Below are 17,650 nucleotides of genomic sequence, written 5' to 3' on the forward strand. Positions count from 1 at the left end.
AACTCTTTGCCTTCCCTGGTGCTCAGCGCTAATGCTACTTCCTAAAAACAGCCTTCTCTAACCTAGACCAAACCCTTTTACACTCTCCCCTCCTTTTTGTGGTCACTGCAGGTACAATATGTTTATTTACGCTATATTTTGATTAATATCTGCCTTGAGTTCCCAGAGGGCAAAGAACATGACTTTTTTTTTTGCCCTTGGTTTTAGTTCCAACATTGTGTACTGTACCTGGCATATAGTAAAAGCCCAATAAATATTTATTGCATGGATAATCTAGAGATTACTTGGCTACAGTTACAGATCAGGATATGTACCTCCTTATCCTTTTTTTTTTTTTAACCTTTTTTTAAATTGAAGTATAGTTGATTTACAGTGTTGTGTTAGTTTCAGTTGTACAGCAAAATGACTTTAGTTTTACATATATATATACATATTCTTTTTCAGATTATTTTCCATTATAGATTATTATAAGATACTGAATGTACTTCCCTGTACAGTAGGTCCTTGTTGTTTACTTTATATACAGTTGTCTGTAATCTTCCTTGTTCTATGTACATGACATTCAAAATATCCCTTAGCACACCTGTTACTGACTGTACTGAATAAGGGCTTATTCATTCATCTTTAAAAAGCAAATTCAAATTTTGAGATTAACAAATACACACTACTATATATAAGACAGACAACAAGGACCTACTGTACAGCACAAGGGGTAGTAACTTATAATAACCTACAATGGAAAAGAATCTGAAAAGTTTTTTCTCTCTCTCTCTCTCTCTATATATAGAGAGTGAGAGAGTTCTGAATCACTGTAAATCAACTACATTTCAATTTTAAAATAATAATAATTTTTTTTTTTTTAAGCAATTCACTCCTTTGGTCTTCTCGCCTTTGGTAAGAGTTTCCTTCAGCCTGAAGGTCAGACCATTCTCCCCATTCCTCTGAAGGCATATCATTGAAACTTAGCCTGCATGGCCCCCAAAATGTGAGGCCCAGTGGATTGTGAATGCCTAGCTTTAACAAAACACTTCCTTACCCCTGGCAAGAGTAGCTCTGGCCCTGAGCCCTGCCCCTCCTCAGGGGGTGGGGTGGGAAACTGTGGGCACAAGAGGAACTGCCCACCCAGAGTCTGTGCCCTCCTTTTCCAGACCATTCTCTGAAGCCTCAGAAGTCCCTTCCAAAATATCTCTATGCTCATTCAGAGCCTCCGTGGGCCTCATCCCTGGGTTCATCTCAGCTGAGGGCAGTGCAGCCTGATGCACCCCTTATAGACCTGAGGCTTAGGTCTCAGAGTAGCTGTTTTAAGAGTCAAATGGATGTGGGGGCTGGGGTATTCATTCATGCATGCTGGGTCTGATGGGGTGGGAGGTAGCAGGACAAGGGTTAGAAACAGGATCCAGTGAGCAGCCCTCCCTGGGCAGACACATCCCCTCTCTGATCTTCAAGGGTCCTGGAATTCTAATTTGAACCTGGCCCTCCCAGGTGGTGGTGAAAATAGATCCATCAAAGAGGAGAAGATACCATATTTAATTTAACACATTAAATTGATGGATCACTTCTAACTATAGAGACACATGGTATATGGGCCTCCAGTTGCACACTTGTCCTGGGCACTACAAATATCCCTGTTTGGTGGTGTCATTTCTTAGCTCAGACAAGCCATTTCCTTACCAGAAAAAAATGGGTTTAATGGTAACTGCCTTATCAGGGCTGATAAGAAATTGAAATAAAGATTCATATAAAGGGTTTGGCAGAGTGCCAGGCCCGCAGTAAACAGTAGCTATCATCCTTATTTTTTCCTTTTTGCCCTCTGGCTATCATCTCCCATGATTTTTTTTTTTCATCTCCCAAGATTTTCTAGGTGACATCCAAACTGGTTTCTTATGTAAGATTTCCACACTGCTCTTTCCTCCTCCCTCGTTACCTACGAACTGATAACCTCCTATGCTCTCCACCTAGTCAAATCCAGTCCTTCTTCAATTACAGGAATAGCTGCTGGTGACCACAGTTTATGTTTCGGGCACCATATTAAGAGGTTGCCAGTCATTATCTCAACTCAGTTCTCAACTCAGCGACTTAACGAAGTGGGTACTGTTTATCAACCTCCAAACACAAAGACACTGGGAGCTGGCGAGTCGAAGCATCGACATCTGGTAGGTGGTAGGGCCGGCGGGAATGAGAACCCGGGGGTCTTACTGCAGACAGGTCTCCCAAATGCCTAGTCACGATCCAGTTTGCCGCCCCCTCCGTCCTTCCAGTGTGCCGGCCAGCCCTCCCTCCTCCAAGCTCAACTCCAGGCTCTTACACCCCTTCGGGTCTGTCTTTGGACTTTTTTCCCCAAAGGCAGGGCGCTCTGTCTCACGCCACGTTGCACACCCACATCAGGGATCCTCCCTCCTTCTGTCCTCTTCCTTCCACCCTACTTACTTCCTTCCTACGAAAGTATCGCTTTCCTACTCTGCTAGGCTTTGTGTTCGTTCACATGCTGAATGTTATCAATGAGAGGTCAAGGGAGGATGGAGTTATTGGTCATTTTTCTCTTACATCTTTAACGGGCTGTTTGTTTTTTTCCAGTGAGCACGCAGGCCAGGTTTCTCGAACCCAGTTCAAATGTTGCTTGGCTAGGTTGGTTTGGTCGGAAGAAGGCCCTGTCCCCTTAACTCCCAGCCCCCACGCCTCCTCCACCAGCCCTCAAATCCAGGACGCCCATCCCCCTCCGGAAGGGGGGAGTTGGGAACGAACGCCGAAATATGAGTGGCTCTTTCAAGCCTCCGTTGCCATAGAAACCGGCTGCACAGGCCTTGGCGGTCCTTTATACCATCCTCAGCGACGCAGCCAATGGGCCACGAGCTCCATCCAGGCGTCCCCGCCCCACAGCTGCCCAGCAACCCACCAATGGGCAGGTCTCTTGGCTTAGAGTCCTGCCTTCCGCCTAGGGACACCACCAGTGAGCTTCGATCCTGCTCCCTCCTGATTCAATGTAGCAACAAGACTCGATTTTTCAAAAGAAGGAATTCTCCAAATTAGAAGGAACTAGAAGTAACGCCTCTGTCAGTTGCAGCCTGAATAATCTTTGGCTGCTATTTTAAAATTTAAGGAGAACAAAAGTGTTCCAATTACACAGTATATGTTGTTCTCTACTAAAACAATTTTAGGCAATGAAAATTTAGGCAGTGGGGTTGATACCATCTCTATGTGGATGTCTTTCTTTATAGGTGTTTTCATTTAATTTAAAATGATCAAGAAGCTAGTCAGTTTTCTTTCTTTGTATTTCAAATGCATACAAATGAAAGATGCTGAGGTTTGTTACTGAGTTTCGAGACACTGACCTAAGCAATTGATAGTCGACTTTTATTGGACAAAACATACTGAAACTGTAGGATAAATGAATATTTCTTTTACTCCATTGAAGAAATTCCATTTTTAAGGCAGACTGTGTAATTACTTTAACATTCTAAAGTCTAAATAAACTAAACGTGTTTCTAAAACCTTATGCCATCTTTTTTAAAACAAACTTTATTTTTGAGAACAGTTTCAGATTTACAGAAAAATTGTTAGAAGATAATACAAAGTTTCTATATCCTCCACTCATCCTGTTTCCTCTATTATCAACATCTTACACTAATATGGGCTTCCCTGATAGCTCAGTTGGTAAAGAATCCGCCTGCAATGTGGGAGATCTGGGTTCTATCCCTGGGTTGGGAAGATCCCCCTGAAGAAGGGAAAGGCTACCCACTCCAGTATTCTGGCCTGGAGAATTCCATGGACTGTATAGTCCATGGGGCTGCAAAGAGTGGGACACGATTGAGGACTTTCACTTATAATAATATGGTGTATTTGTTACCATTAATAAATCAACATTGATGCATTATCATTAACTAAATTTCATAGCTGATGCCAATTTCCTTAGTTTTTACTTAATGTCCTTTTTCTGTCCTGGGATCTCATTCAGGATGCCACATTGCATTTATCTTATGTCTCCTTAGATTCTTCTTGGCTGTGGCTGTTTGTCAGACATCAACAGGACTATCACAATCGGTATTGACCTTGATGCCCTGACTAAGGTAGTGTCTGTTAGGTTTCTCTACCTTAAAGTTACTCTTCTTTTACCCCTTTCCTTGCTCTCTTCTTTGGAAGAGAGTGAACTCCGGGAGTTGGTGATGGACAGGGAGGCCTGGCGTGCTGGGATTCATGGGGTCGCAAAGGGTTGGACATGACTGAGCGACTGAACTGAACTATGTTTAGCCCACACTAAGTAGTAAGGAGGAATGTTCTATCCCCTTGAGTGTGGAGTATCTATTATACTTCAGTTATTTGAAATTTTTCTGCGCCGAAGGTGTGTTTCTTTTCCTCTATTTATTCAGTCATTATTTACATCAGTGGACTCACAGATGTTTATTTCATACTTTAGGTTATAATGCAGTACTACTTAATTTTGTCGCTCAAATTGGTCCAGATTTAGCCTTTGGGAGCCTTTTTAGTTGGCTCCTGAGTCCCTCTGATATATTCCCATCTTTGTGTGTCTTTTTGTTGTTGTTGAGCACTTACTTTCTGGTAGTATATGTTATCTCAGACTCATCTCGTATATTCCCTGCCCCAGTCCTAAATTAGCTGTTTCTCAAAAACCCAGATTCCTCCTATTAGAGAATGGTATTAGAAACTAAGATTTCGACCCTAAGTGTGCTCATTGCTACTCAGATGTTTCTTTTAAGCCTTCCCAACTAACAAAACACAGAAATACATGTATATATGCTAACCTGTGTACATACACATATCTATGAATAGTTCTGTATGTAACCATCTACATCTATATTAAGCTATTTGTTATGAGGTTCTATTTATATTTTCAACTCTGATCTATTACCACATGAATCATTCTAGCCTCCTCCCCTTGCTTATCTGTAAATTCCCACTCCAACAATGAGAAACCTGGCTGCCATCATCCACCAGCCATTTACTTAATTGTTTAATTCTAGTATACATGTATATTAGTATCATATTGTTAACCCATACCCCTGTGGGAAAAGTTATCAACTTTCTGTACACTTTCTTTTGCTTTTAGTTTTACAGACTCTGCTCATTTCTAAAATTACTTAAGTCAGGATCCTCCCTCACCCCCTGACCCCCACTGCACCCCTGCCTTTAGTGGGGTTGTTTCATAGTTTGTGATACAGTTTCATTGCTTTGTCACATTCTGCTTTCCATTTTGGGATTCTCCCCACGTTCTAAATTATTTTTTATAATTTTTCATGCATTAAGATTTGCTCTTTCTATTGTATAGTTCCATGGGTTTTGACAAATGCATAAGGTCTTGTATCCACCATTATACTATATATTAATAGAAGAGTTTTACCACCCTAAAAATTTCTGTGCTTCACCTATTCAACCCTCTCACCCCCAAAACCCTGACAACCATTAGATCTTTTTGCTATCTCTATATTTTGTCTTTTTGTACCTTTTTTTAAAAAAAGGGAATACACACAATAGAGTATTTTGGTTGTTGCTCATGTTACAACTCATTGACTGTTTACCATGTCCCATGTCCTGAACTATTATGCTCTCCCATTTTGCAGATGAGAAAACTGAGGCACATGAGTTGACGTACCTTTGTAAAGTCTCATAATATTGAACAAAGTTTGACTTCAGATCCCGGATGCTTTGATTGTTTAAAGCCCCAGTATGTCCATGCTTGACTTCTCAGTCATCTATGGGCATCCTCTGTATATAGCCAGTAAGAGGAGAATGACTTATTTCCCAGTTTACCCAGGCACTCTCAGTTTATCTCTGTTCCAGCATAATTAGTAATAGTATCCCCTTTCATGAAAAAAAATATGGTTACCCCCAAAGGAAAAATCTAATGAATTTCAGAGTCAGGTTGTGGGAGTAAGAATTATATTCTAGGAGATGTGGAAGTGTGCCAATGGGGTGTGCCAGATATCCAAATAAAGTCAGCTCCTCATCTAGTCTCCTTCCCCTTCCTTCTCCCAATCTGATTATTCCCCAAGTCCACCAGTCCTGTTGGTGCTGCTGAAATGCCTCTGATGCTGTCCTCTTCTCCACATGAACGTGCTCCCAGTCTGATGCTGTCCTCTTCTTCACATAAACGTGCTCCCAGTCTGGTCTTTCTTCTCTGCCTTGTGCTTCTCTGAATTTCAAACTATATCTCATGGACTGGCAACCCATAATTCCATTAGGATCTTTAAGATTTGGGGGATTTCACAGAGAAGTAAATAAAATATAAAATCCTCCCTCCCTTGAAAAAAACTACTTATTTTAAAATTTGGAGATGGACAAAAGATTGCCAGCTTTTTATTTTGCCATATAAAAATGAGGGAAACCTCCATCTTCTGTATTCGTACTGCCTATTTGAAATATAATACAAACTCTAAGTGTTATTTTAAATTTTCCAGAAGCCACATTTCATCTTCTTTTTTTTTTTGGCCACGACACATGGCATGTGGAATCTTAGTTCCCTGACCAGGGATGGAACCCACACCCTCTGCACTGACAGCCTGGAATCTTAACAACTGGACCACCAGGGAAGACCCCAGAAACCACGTTTTAAAAGGTAAAATAAATAAAGTTTTTGTTGTTTAGTTGGTAAGTTGTATCCTACTCTTTTGTGACTCCACAAACTGTAACCCACCAAGCTCCTCTGTCCATGGAATTTTCCAGGCAAGAATACTGGAGTGGGTTGCCATTTTCTTCTCCAAGGGGATCTTCCCAACCCAAGGATTGAACCTGTGTCAACTGTGATGGCAAGCAAATTCTTTACCACTGAGCAACCAGGAAAAACCACAAATAGACAGGTGAAATTAATTTTAATATATTTGATTTAACCCAGTATATCCAAAATGTTATAATCTCAAACATATTAATGTGATAGTTTACATTTTTTGTGCTATTGGAAAACTGGTGAGAATTTTGTACTGAAGCACATTTCAATTTGCAGTAGCTATATTTAAGTGCTCGAGAGCAGTGCAGTTCCTTCATGAGCAGTTCTTTCCCGTTAGTCAGTAAAAGAGCCCTGGAATATATACACACATTCACATATGATCATAATTGTTGAATTTTTCAGAGAAGACATTTAGATGAATCAAAAAATGAATTCCCTTGTTCCTTTTGCTTTCTCTCTTTATTATTAATGTCTTTTAGGACCATGCCAGTTCAAAGACTGATGTTTTAGAGCTAGACTCAGGGTGGGGAGAGTTGCATGCTGCTGTTACAGCCATGCCCACAGTCGAGCTGGCTCCTTCCTCCTTTCACTACATGGATATTAAGAGGCTGTGCTGTGCCAAGATGTGCTAGGTGCTGGGGAAAGCGGAAATCAGGTGGGTCCTCTGAGCCCATGGAGCTCCTGCTCTACCATGGTGTACCAAGTAGGACCCTGCAGGCAATGAGAGGGTGTATTGTCTGCAGAGAATCTGAAAACAATAAAACTGATTGAATATCTGTCTGCATTTTATTATTACCATGTGCCCACAATTCTAAACCATGCCACTGATTAAGACGTTCCTCCCTGAAAATCAAGCTGTTGGTCTAACCTGAGTCCTAACGATATATTTGTAAGCTTTGAATTGGCATATTTTAATCACTTGTACACTAGTCGACATTATCACCCACCAGGGATTTACATCACAGCACTCCCAGCTATACATTCAGCCCCTAACACACACCAAGCCAGACACAGTTATACGTGTTAGTTTTGAGAATAAGTTCATAACAGTCCAGAATTGTTCAAGCTCACTTCCTGAGTACTTGTGTCTCTAGCCCCTTTGGTACAACATATGGCTGTGTTTAAACAATAGATTGAAAATAAACAATGATAGCCCAGTGATTAGGAAGCTGAAGAACCAGAACTTGAGTTGCTTCAATTCTGCCATTCTGTGTGACCACTTGAAGGTTTGTATTTAAAATTCAAAACAGTGAAACAGTGAACTGCAGAGTGTGGTAACTGCAACTTTTATTATTTAGTAAAACAGTATTATATATAATATTATTATTTAGAAAAATTATGTTTTACCAAATTTGAATCATATATTTAACATTAAAGTTGATTCTTATTTTTAAGTATTTTCTTATTTGTTTTTCAATTTTAATGTAATTAATGTAATGGAATTATTGCAACAGACTGCTATGTGGGTATGTTTTTTTATTTTCTTTATCTTTGCAAGGAAATATATTAAAGTAATTGGAAAGTATGGATCAAATACTCTTTCCCTTTTTTTGTACTACAATATTTACTTTTACTGACATGATTACATATACAAAGTTCAATAAAGGAATATTTTCACCATCCACATTTCTTATCTGGCCATTACCATTAGTATTATTCATTGTGTTTCATGCTTACTGAAAATACTGTCATTTAACGAAGGTGGCTGTTAAAAAATTATCTGTTCTGGGACTTGCCTTGTGGTCCAGTGGTAAAAGATATCTTGCAATATAGGGGACACGGTTCAATACCTGGTCAGGGAATTAAGATCTCACATGACTTGGGGCAACTACATGCACCTCAACTACTGAGCCCACAAGCAAAAACCCAAACCTGAGCACGTGAACTAGAGAGGAGTCCCCACTTCCTACAACTAGAGAAAGCCCACACACACAGCAAAGAGGCTGTGCGCCGCAACTAAGACCCAGCACAGCCAAATAAATTTATTTTTTTAATTTTTAAATTTTCTGTTCTAAGTATCAGACGAGCTAGGCAGGTCACTGGTGCTCTGAAGAAAAGGAACATGGGGTTAGGAGAGCTCTAAAGAGGCAGACAAGAGGCAGGAGTGCTGGAAAGGTGAGAGAACGGACTTCCTAGCACCCTGTGTGAGGAGTCAGCTCAGCCTTTTCCACAAATTGAAAGTGACTCAAGACTGAGAAACTCAAAGAGGAGAGTCAGATAGGTGAGCAGGGGTCAGATCATGCTTGGCCTAGGTGAAAGTCCGGTGTTTATCTTGAGAGTAATGGGAAAAACACTGATGGGTTTTAAGAAGGGAAGATGCCCAATCAGTTTTGTGACTGAAAAACAACATCCTTCTAGCTTCAGGGAGGAGAATGGAATGGAAGGAGACATGCTGGGTCCAGGGACCAGAAAGGAGGCTGGACAGGTACCAGATAAGAGATGATGGTGGTCTGGACTAGTAGGGCAGTGATGGTGAGCATCTCTCTGAGAATCTTTTTAAAGATTTTTTTAAGAATAATTTTTGGGGGGCTGCACTGCATCTTCGTTGCTGCGTGCAGGCTTTTCTCTAGTTGCCACGAGCAGGGACAACTCTCTAGTTGTGGTGCTGGAGCTTCTCACTGCAGTGGCTTTTCTTTGGATGGACCAGGGCTCTAGGGCTTGGGGGCTTCGGTAGTTGCAGTTCCCGGGCTCTGGAACACAGGCTCAATAGCTGTGGTGCACGGGCTTAGTTGCTCCTCAGCACGTGGGATCTTCCCAGACAGGAATCGAACCCGTGTCTTTTGCTCTGGCAGGTGGATTCTTACCATTGAGCCACCAGGGAAAACCCCGTCTGAGAATTTTACGGTCTATCTGCCACAGTCTGGATTAAACAGTTCAGCAGTGAGCCCGACCTTGAACTCCTGTGGCCTGCAAGGTTTAGACTCTGGGACTCCTATTTGAAGTGATTCAGGGTAATCTGTGTGCACAGATAAATACCACATCTCAGTGGCAGCCTGGAGTTTTGGGGTTTGGGTTTCAAAATTTCACTTCCTTCCCTTGGCTCCCAGAGGAATCTGAGCACACTTAAATTAGACCACTGACTTTGATTCATTTAATAAATATGTATTGAGTACCCACTGTGCACCAGGCACTCTCCTAGGGACAGAGCAGGAAACAAAAGACAAAAATCTCTGCTCTCTTGGAGCTGGCAGTCCAGTGGAGGGGAGAAGGGCAAAAAACAACTGAACAAATAAAATATTCTGAAATGTGGTGAGTGGTACGAAGCAAAGAGAAAGGGTGAGGAGTTAGAATATTGCAAGCAAAAATTAAAGAGTTTAACAATACCAAACTTTGGATAAGATGTCCAGATGAAGAGGATCTCTTCTATTTTGTTGGTGGAAAAGTAAACTGGTACAGCATTCATGTATCTCAGATGCAGCCACCACACTTCCCATAAGATACCTGGGAGACCTTCCAGCACTTGAACACCAGGAACACATTTAGGACTGTTAACAGGAACACTCTTCATAAGACCAAAAACCTGGCAATAACACAAATGTCCAGAATAGGACACTAGATAGAAAAAGTGTAGTACATCCCTGCAATGGAAAAATGAATGAACCCTACACAGGTGCAATCATTTAGATGAATCTTACCACTATAATAATGAGAAAGTAAATATCAGAGTATTACATACAGCATGGGAAAGTTGCTCAGTCATGTCTGACTCTTTGCGACCCCATGGACTATACAGTCCATGGAATTCTCCAGGCCAGAATGCTGGAGTGGGTAGCCTTACCCTTCTCCAGGGTATCTTCCCAACCCAGGTCTCCTGCATTACATACAGCATACCTTTATGTTAAAGCTAAAGGCAAGATAATGTATTTTTAAGAAAACATTTTAAAAAGAGAAAGGAGAAATCAAAACCCTCATACACTGCTGATAGGAATGTAAAATGGGGCAGCAAATCCATTGAGACGGAAAGTAGATTTATGGTTGCCTAGAGCTGGTGGTTACAGCAGAGGAAGAGATGGAGGAGTTAATGAGTAGAGTTTCTTTGGGGAATGATGAAAATATTCTAAAACTGATTGTGGTAATGGATGCATAGCTCACTTAATATCTCGTTGAATTGTATATTTTAAATGAGTAAATAGTCTAGTATATAAATTATACCTCAGTAAAGCTGCTCAGCTTTTTTTAAGTGTAAGAGAAGATTTAGGATAGACATTACATCAGGTGAGAGGAAGCAGGGGATGGGATGGGAAAGGAGTTCATATGGGGAAGGTAGGTTGTTATCCATGTTACAGTTCTTGTGTTGGGCTGCTGATGTCACCAGGTTTTACTGTATTATATACATATTAGTATATACAACCATGACCCGAACCAATCATGGGCAATGATAAAATTGTCACAGACCTACAATTCTGTGTACCTGAGACACAGGGGAATGGGTGGGCAACAGCAGAGTGTGGTCAGGGCAGGCCATCTCCGGAGAGTCGGTGTGAACTGAGGCTAGAATGAGATGGACCAGCCATGCGGGGATGGGGGTGAAGAATTTTCTAGGCTGCAGAGACATTGTGTACAAAGGCCCTGAGGTTGTTCCAAGCCTTCTGTGTTTGAGGAATATTCAGAAGACCAGTACTTGAAATTCTAATATCTATATCCCATTTAATCTGTAAAATAACCATATGAGGAAGAAACTGCTTTTTTCTATTTTAAGGGCAAGCAAAAGGAGGCGTTGAGATATGAATACAGGAATCCTGACTCCATCGAGCATTGAACCGTCCAGGCTACCGTTGTGAAGGTTTAAACTCGGGGATCGTCAGACCTCAGCTTCCAATAAAAGGCCGGAAAAACAGTTTGGTTGGGAGCAGAGCCTTGTCCTTCCGAGAGCCCTGTGCCTTTAAGAGTCGCCCCCTCCCGCCACCGAAGCTCCAATTTCCCTCCCGGGCACCCAGAGCATCACCCCGCCCCCAGCATCTGCGGAGCCGCACCCCGACCCTTCCTCCCCGCTACCCCAGACTTTCCGGCTGCGCTCTCAGCCCCCGCCCGCCCAGGGGTGGGTGAGGTCTACAGCCTGAGACAGGCACCTTCCAGCCTGGATACTGCCCACTATGCCCCAGCAAAATGCTACCCTAGAGACCCTCACCCCGACCCCTCCCAGCTCCCTACTCCGTGGAGCGACGCTTCAGCGCCCCATCCCATCGTCGGGCCCACGTGCGCGCGGTGAAGGTGACCTCCCCCAGGGGCAGCACACGCCCCGCAGTGCCCGAGCGGGCTCACACGTGGTGAGAAGGGAGCGCGCAGCCCCTCCCCGCCACGCGCCTCGAGCGTGCGCCTCGTACACGCCCCTTGGCCGGGCTCCGCCCCCGTGCCCGCGCACGCTTTTCCAGACACGGGAGGGGCAATCGCGCCCGTCTGGCACCCGGCTGGCCGCGATGTGGGTGTGGGACCTGAGAATGGGGCACCCACGTATCTTCGAACCTCACCAAAGAATTGTGAAAAGCGGGAATTTCGCCCTCCTCAGGACCCTCAGTTGGTAGGCGAGGTGTCCCGGCCCCTTCGTGCGCTGAGCAGGGAAGAGAGAGCTGGGACCGCGAGCCTAGTGTCCTAATCTGCAGATCTTTGGTGTTTCGTACCTGGAAAGTGGGCGGCATGTGCCCTTCTTTCTCAGGACTCGCGTGGTGCCTCAAAGGAGAAGAAAAATGTGAAAGAGGTTTGGTTCATCGGACCCAAAACATTTGTTGAGCCCCTATGTGGCTGGATATTAGGCAAGGGTTACATCAATGACACGATGAGGTTGTCCCCTTAAGGAGCTTTCCTGAGCCTACGTATCCTCACCTGTTCTGGGACAGTTCAAAACGACGCCCCCTAAAAAGGAGGGAGCCGAGGTCCTACCTGGCGGCAGGTGTCACTGAGTAAGCTAAAATTTCAAAGGCAACGCGGGGCGGGGACTGGCTTTGGGAGCCAGATGGGAAGCCTGCTCGGCGTTCCCTCACCCTCCCGCGAGTCCCCAGCCTAAGAAAAGAAACCGACTTCATCCGACACCCCCAATCCCAGCCACCAGACCGCCCAGCCTGGCAGCCCGAGCCCCGCCCCGCTTCGGCAGCCAGCGATTGGGAGATGCAAATACCAGATTCTCTGCCCAGCAACGGGTGACGCGCCGCCCGAACGCGAGGCGTGGCCCGGCCGCAGCCCGAGCGGGCACCTCGGTGTTTACACGGGGCGGCCCCGCGCGCGCCGCAGCGGCCCGCAGACGGCGAGGGGGAGGGGTGGCGCGCGCGCCGGCGGGGCCGCGCGGGGAGAAAGACACTGGAAGGCGGCAGGGTGGGGAGCGGCGCGCGCGGGCCGCAGCCGAGCAGGAGGCTGCAAGGAGAGCCCGCCGGGGCCTGAGGGGTGCCGTTCCTCCGCCCCCCGCAAAACAATGTGTGGCGTGCTGCGGGGCACAACTTGCCGGAGGCGGCGGGGGCGCGCTGAGCCCGCCTGAGACCGCGCCGCTGACCTTCTACCCCCCGCCGTCCGTTGGGCCGGAGCGCCCAGCTCCTCGCTCCCTAGCTCGCGGGGGCCGGGCTGAGCTGCGGGGCGGGGCCGCCCCTCCGTCGCTGCTGCCTCCTCCCCCACCCCCAGCCGCGGAGGATGCGGACGGCCCCCGGCGGCGTCTAGCGGCCCCGGGCCCAGGCGCGATGGTGCAGCAGCGGGGCGCGAGGGCCAAGCGGGACGGCGGGCCACCGCCCCCGGGGCCCGGGCCGGCCGAGGAGGGGGCGCGTGAGCCCGGCTGGTGCAAGACCCCAAGCGGCCACATTAAGAGACCGATGAACGCGTTCATGGTGTGGTCGCAGCACGAACGGCGGAAGATCATGGACCAGTGGCCCGACATGCACAACGCCGAGATCTCCAAGCGCCTGGGCCGCCGCTGGCAGCTGCTGCAGGACTCGGAGAAGATCCCGTTCGTGCGGGAGGCGGAGCGGCTGCGCCTCAAGCACATGGCGGACTACCCGGACTACAAGTACCGGCCGCGCAAAAAGAGCAAGGGGGCGCCCGCCAAGGCGCGGCCCCGCCCCCCCGGCGGCGGCGGCGGCGGTAGCAGGCTCAAGCCCGGGCCGCAGCTGCCTGGCCGCGGGGGCCGCCGAGCGGCGGGAGGGCCTTTGGGGGGCGGCGCGGCGGCGCCCGAGGACGACGACGACGAAGACGACGAGGAGCTGCTGGAAGTGCGCCTGGTGGAGACCCCCGGGCGTGAGCTGTGGAGGATGGTCCCGGCGGGGAGGGCCGCCCGAGGACCAGCCGAGCGTGCCCAAGGGCCGTCGGGCGAGGGGGCGGCTGTCACCGCCGCCTCCCCAACTCCGTCGGAGGACGAGGAGCCGGAGGAAGAGGAGGAGGAGGCGGCGGCGGCCGAGGAAGGCGAAGAGGAGAAGGTGGCGTCGGGGGAGGAGCCGTTGGGCTTTCTGTCCAGAGGGCCCCCCGGCCCCGCGGGCCTGGACTGCAGCGCCCTGGACCGCGATCCGGACCTGCCGCCCCCCTCGGGCACGTCGCACTTCGAGTTCCCGGACTACTGCACCCCCGAGGTTACCGAGATGATCGCAGGGGACTGGCGCCCGTCTAGCATCGCCGACCTGGTTTTCACCTACTGAGCCCATCGTCAGCGGGGCGCGCACGCCCCCAAACCAGCTGTTTACATACAGGAATCAGGTATTGGGGCCCCTCGGAGGCCGAGGCTGGCACCCCATCTCCCGCACAGCCTCCCCCCTCCTAGACGTGCCCATCCCCCTTCAAATCCAGACAAGCCCTTCCCCGGCAGACACACCCCAAGACAGCCCAACCCCCACCCTTTCTCCGACATCCGAGCCCTTCCCCATCTTGCCCCCTCCCGCGAGCCACCAGCAGCCAGCCCCCTCCTCCGATACACCTCCCATCCTCTCCAGAGACCTGTACCCCTCCCCCATTTTGCACACGCCCCTCCTCTTGGCCGGAGGACACGCCCCTGCCCTTGGCTCTAGACTCCCTCCGCCTGCTTCCAGCCCGCCTTCTGTCTCGTTTAGGGGGGCGCTGCAGCTGGGCGGCCCTGCGCCCTCCTCTCTTGCCCTTCCCTCCCGGGGAGGGGGAGGGGCACGCTCCTTTTCCCCGGGGAGCACTGGGACACCCCCCCCCCCCGCCTTCTTCTTGCGCATGCTTAATGCTTCTTGGGAGGAGGGGGCTGGTCCCTGCTGAACCACTAGCCTCGGTCAGCCGCTCTGGGAAGAAGGGGGGCGGATATAGAGCGATCCTGAGAAATCGTTTGATCCAGGAGCCACGGCTTCCGTTCAACCCGACGGGGCGTCACTGCCTTAAATGGGAGGAGCAGTCGGAAGGGGGAGAAAGACTAGCCAGCCCGGAAGGTTCGGTGTGGAGCTTGGAACTCCCAAGTGGCATAGCCCCTTTCCCCTTACGGGGGTCGCCCAGCCCATGTGCACCCCCGCCCCCCCCCCCCCCCCCACCGACTGCTTGACTGCCTCAACAGCCTGTCTTGGTTCCAAGAAGCCAACCTTTCTTTCCCCCACCTGGGAATTGGGGGCCAGGGTTTTTCTCTGGAAATCCTTCAGGATAGAAAAAGAAAACTCAGAATCAAGACATGTAGTCGTTTGTGTGGGGACAGGGTCCTTTTGTCCGCCTCCCCCCCCAAGTGCCCTTGTCACCTCAGGGCACACTTCCAGCCTGGACTCCCTCCTAAGCCCACCGCCCCTTCCTGTCACCCAGATCCCTTTGCCTACAGTGCCAGTATTCAGTGGGAGAAACAAACACGTCGGTACTCAACTAGGGGGTTGAGACTGAGGCATGATAGCAGATGAAGAGGCAAGAAGAGACGCCTTTTTTCAGCAGCTGGCTTGAGAGACCAACACCTGGGCCAGTGAGCCTGAAGGGAGGTTCAGAGTAGTGTTGTGCCATTGGCGCCCAGCGCTACTGTGTCCAGTTTGGGGTGCCCTTGGGAAACCCTGCCCCTGATGCTGTTACCCCTCTCCCTCCAACTCCCAGCTCAAGCTCCGCCCCTCCGGCCTCCCCATGCCCCCTTTACCCTCACTACCTGTATCTCACCGGCGTGTGTTCACCCTCCCGGGTGTGCACACACTCTCATTCACACACACAAATCTCAGGAACAAACGGTCCCAGAGTCCTCCGGGATCCCTGCCCAGGGTCTCTGCAGGGCTCTGCCCCACGCGTTCCCGTCGCTGACAAAGCCACCAGCTGCCTCCTTTAAGCTTGGTGCTCCGGCTCTGGGCCTTTTTGCGCGCGCTCTTTCTCTCTCTCTTTCTCTCTCTCTTTTTTTTTTTAAAGAAAAATAACAACAAAAAAAAGACAATGAAAAATCCCAGAAAACGTCATGTGAGTGAAGAGATGTCACTGTCTGTGGTCTTGGAGAACTAGTCTCGTAGCTGAGGGGAGGGGTCCCTCTGATCTGGGGCACTGGCACCCACAGCAGGACTTACGCCAGGACTGAATAAAGTGTATTTGCCCCATCTCGCCCTGTGGTTCTACATGTCTTTGCCTTTCCTCAACCCTCCCCAAACAGTTTGACAGATTCAAGTCCCTGTGACTTAGCACCATGCAGAAAGAGCTCGATGTTCCAGGCAAGGAGGCACCTGGCCCCTCTAGGCCTCTCTGCTCCCTCTGTCTCAGGACTCCTGGTCTTCATTAAGGGTGGCAGACTTGTCCCTGCAGAGGCCAGGCAGGTGACATGAATGAATGAGAGTCTGGGTGGACACTGGCTTCATGACCCACTTCAAGGGGAGCAATTGCTCACCTCCTGCCAGTTGTGACCCTGTGGGAGTGCAGCCCGCTGTGGCCAGGGGGCCAGATTTTTCAAGAGAAGATGTAAATGTGGATGTTTCTGTGAACATCTCAATTTCAAAATGAAAGCTGATTCAAATACTTTTTTAAATCCTTAGGGACCAAGTGAAACACGTGTGTAGGCACACCTGGTTCCAAGGGAATCAGTTTGACCCTGACCTTAATGAAGATTAAGAATCAGGGTTGACCATGGCTGACTCATGTTGATGTTTATTAGAAACCAAAACAATACTGTAAAAGCAATTATCTTTCAATTAAAAATAAATAAATTTAAAAAAAAAAGAATCAGGGTTGAGCCGCAATGTCTGGGCCCAAAGCCTGATACCACCACTGAGCACCTGTGTGCCCCTGAGCACATTAACTTTACCCTGACTCTTTTTTTCCATTTATGTGACATGGGGATGATAACACCTGCTTCAGAGTAAAGTTTGAGGTGAGAGGCATTTAACATGGTGCTCCATAAATTGTATTACTCCACTGTCCAGAGGAGGGATATTAGGGCAAAGGTGCAGAAGCAACTTGTAAAAGGCCTTCAAACAGCCTGGGTCAGAGACAGGGCCCTAAATTTTGGTTTCTGTCTCCTAGTGAAGTGCTATTTTAGGGTGCTGCCTCTCCCAGCTTGAATCTGCAGATGGTGTTAGGCTGGTAGCTCGGGATCTGGAGCTGTGTGGGGCTGGTCCTCGCGCCTAGCATGTAACTGGCCACTAGTGTAGATGTACCGAATGATTCAAGAAGAGCAGCAGAAGCCGCGATGATTCCAGTCCTTGAGATTCTTACCAGTGTGTTTTGGGAACTGAGACCAAGGCTTTTCAAAACTTTTGTCCCACTGACCCCTGTCCCCCTTATTCTTCCTCTACCAGATCCAGTGAATTCCTTAGGTTGGACAAAGTGTGTTTGCCCAGTAAGAACCAAGGCCAAGTGTTCAGACGTCATTTAGAGAGGGTATTTGGGACTGGAATACCCATAGATGTTTTAAAAGAGGACTAGAGCAGGTTTGGGAGGTCTGGACATCTACAGAAAAGGGGTCTGGGAGTACAGGAATTATAGTGAATGCTTCCTCATAGTCTCTGTGATTGGAAACAAGATGGCCACAAACCAAAACAAAACCTTTAAGAAAGAAAAGGTGAGGAAGAAAACTGATTCACCCCGGGGCAGCCTGCATCTGGTGTCTGAATG

The 17,650-nt window shown here is 48.0% G+C and overlaps 1 protein-coding gene across 1 annotated transcript; it reads left to right on the top strand.

The window, feature by feature from the left end:
- The first annotated feature begins 13,196 nt into the window (after positions 1–13,196).
- SOX12 (SRY-box transcription factor 12) lies at positions 13,197–16,147 on the top strand. Its single transcript, XM_025263712.3, has one exon. The coding sequence runs from the start codon at positions 13,339–13,341 to the stop codon at positions 14,281–14,283; it is 945 nt and encodes a 314-aa protein (XP_025119497.1). The 5' UTR covers positions 13,197–13,338; the 3' UTR covers positions 14,284–16,147.
- The last annotated feature ends 1,503 nt before the right edge of the window (positions 16,148–17,650 follow it).

Source organism: Bubalus bubalis, chromosome 14, assembly GCF_019923935.1.
Source record: "Bubalus bubalis isolate 160015118507 breed Murrah chromosome 14, NDDB_SH_1, whole genome shotgun sequence".
NCBI classification, from domain to species: Eukaryota; Metazoa; Chordata; class Mammalia; order Artiodactyla; family Bovidae; genus Bubalus; species Bubalus bubalis.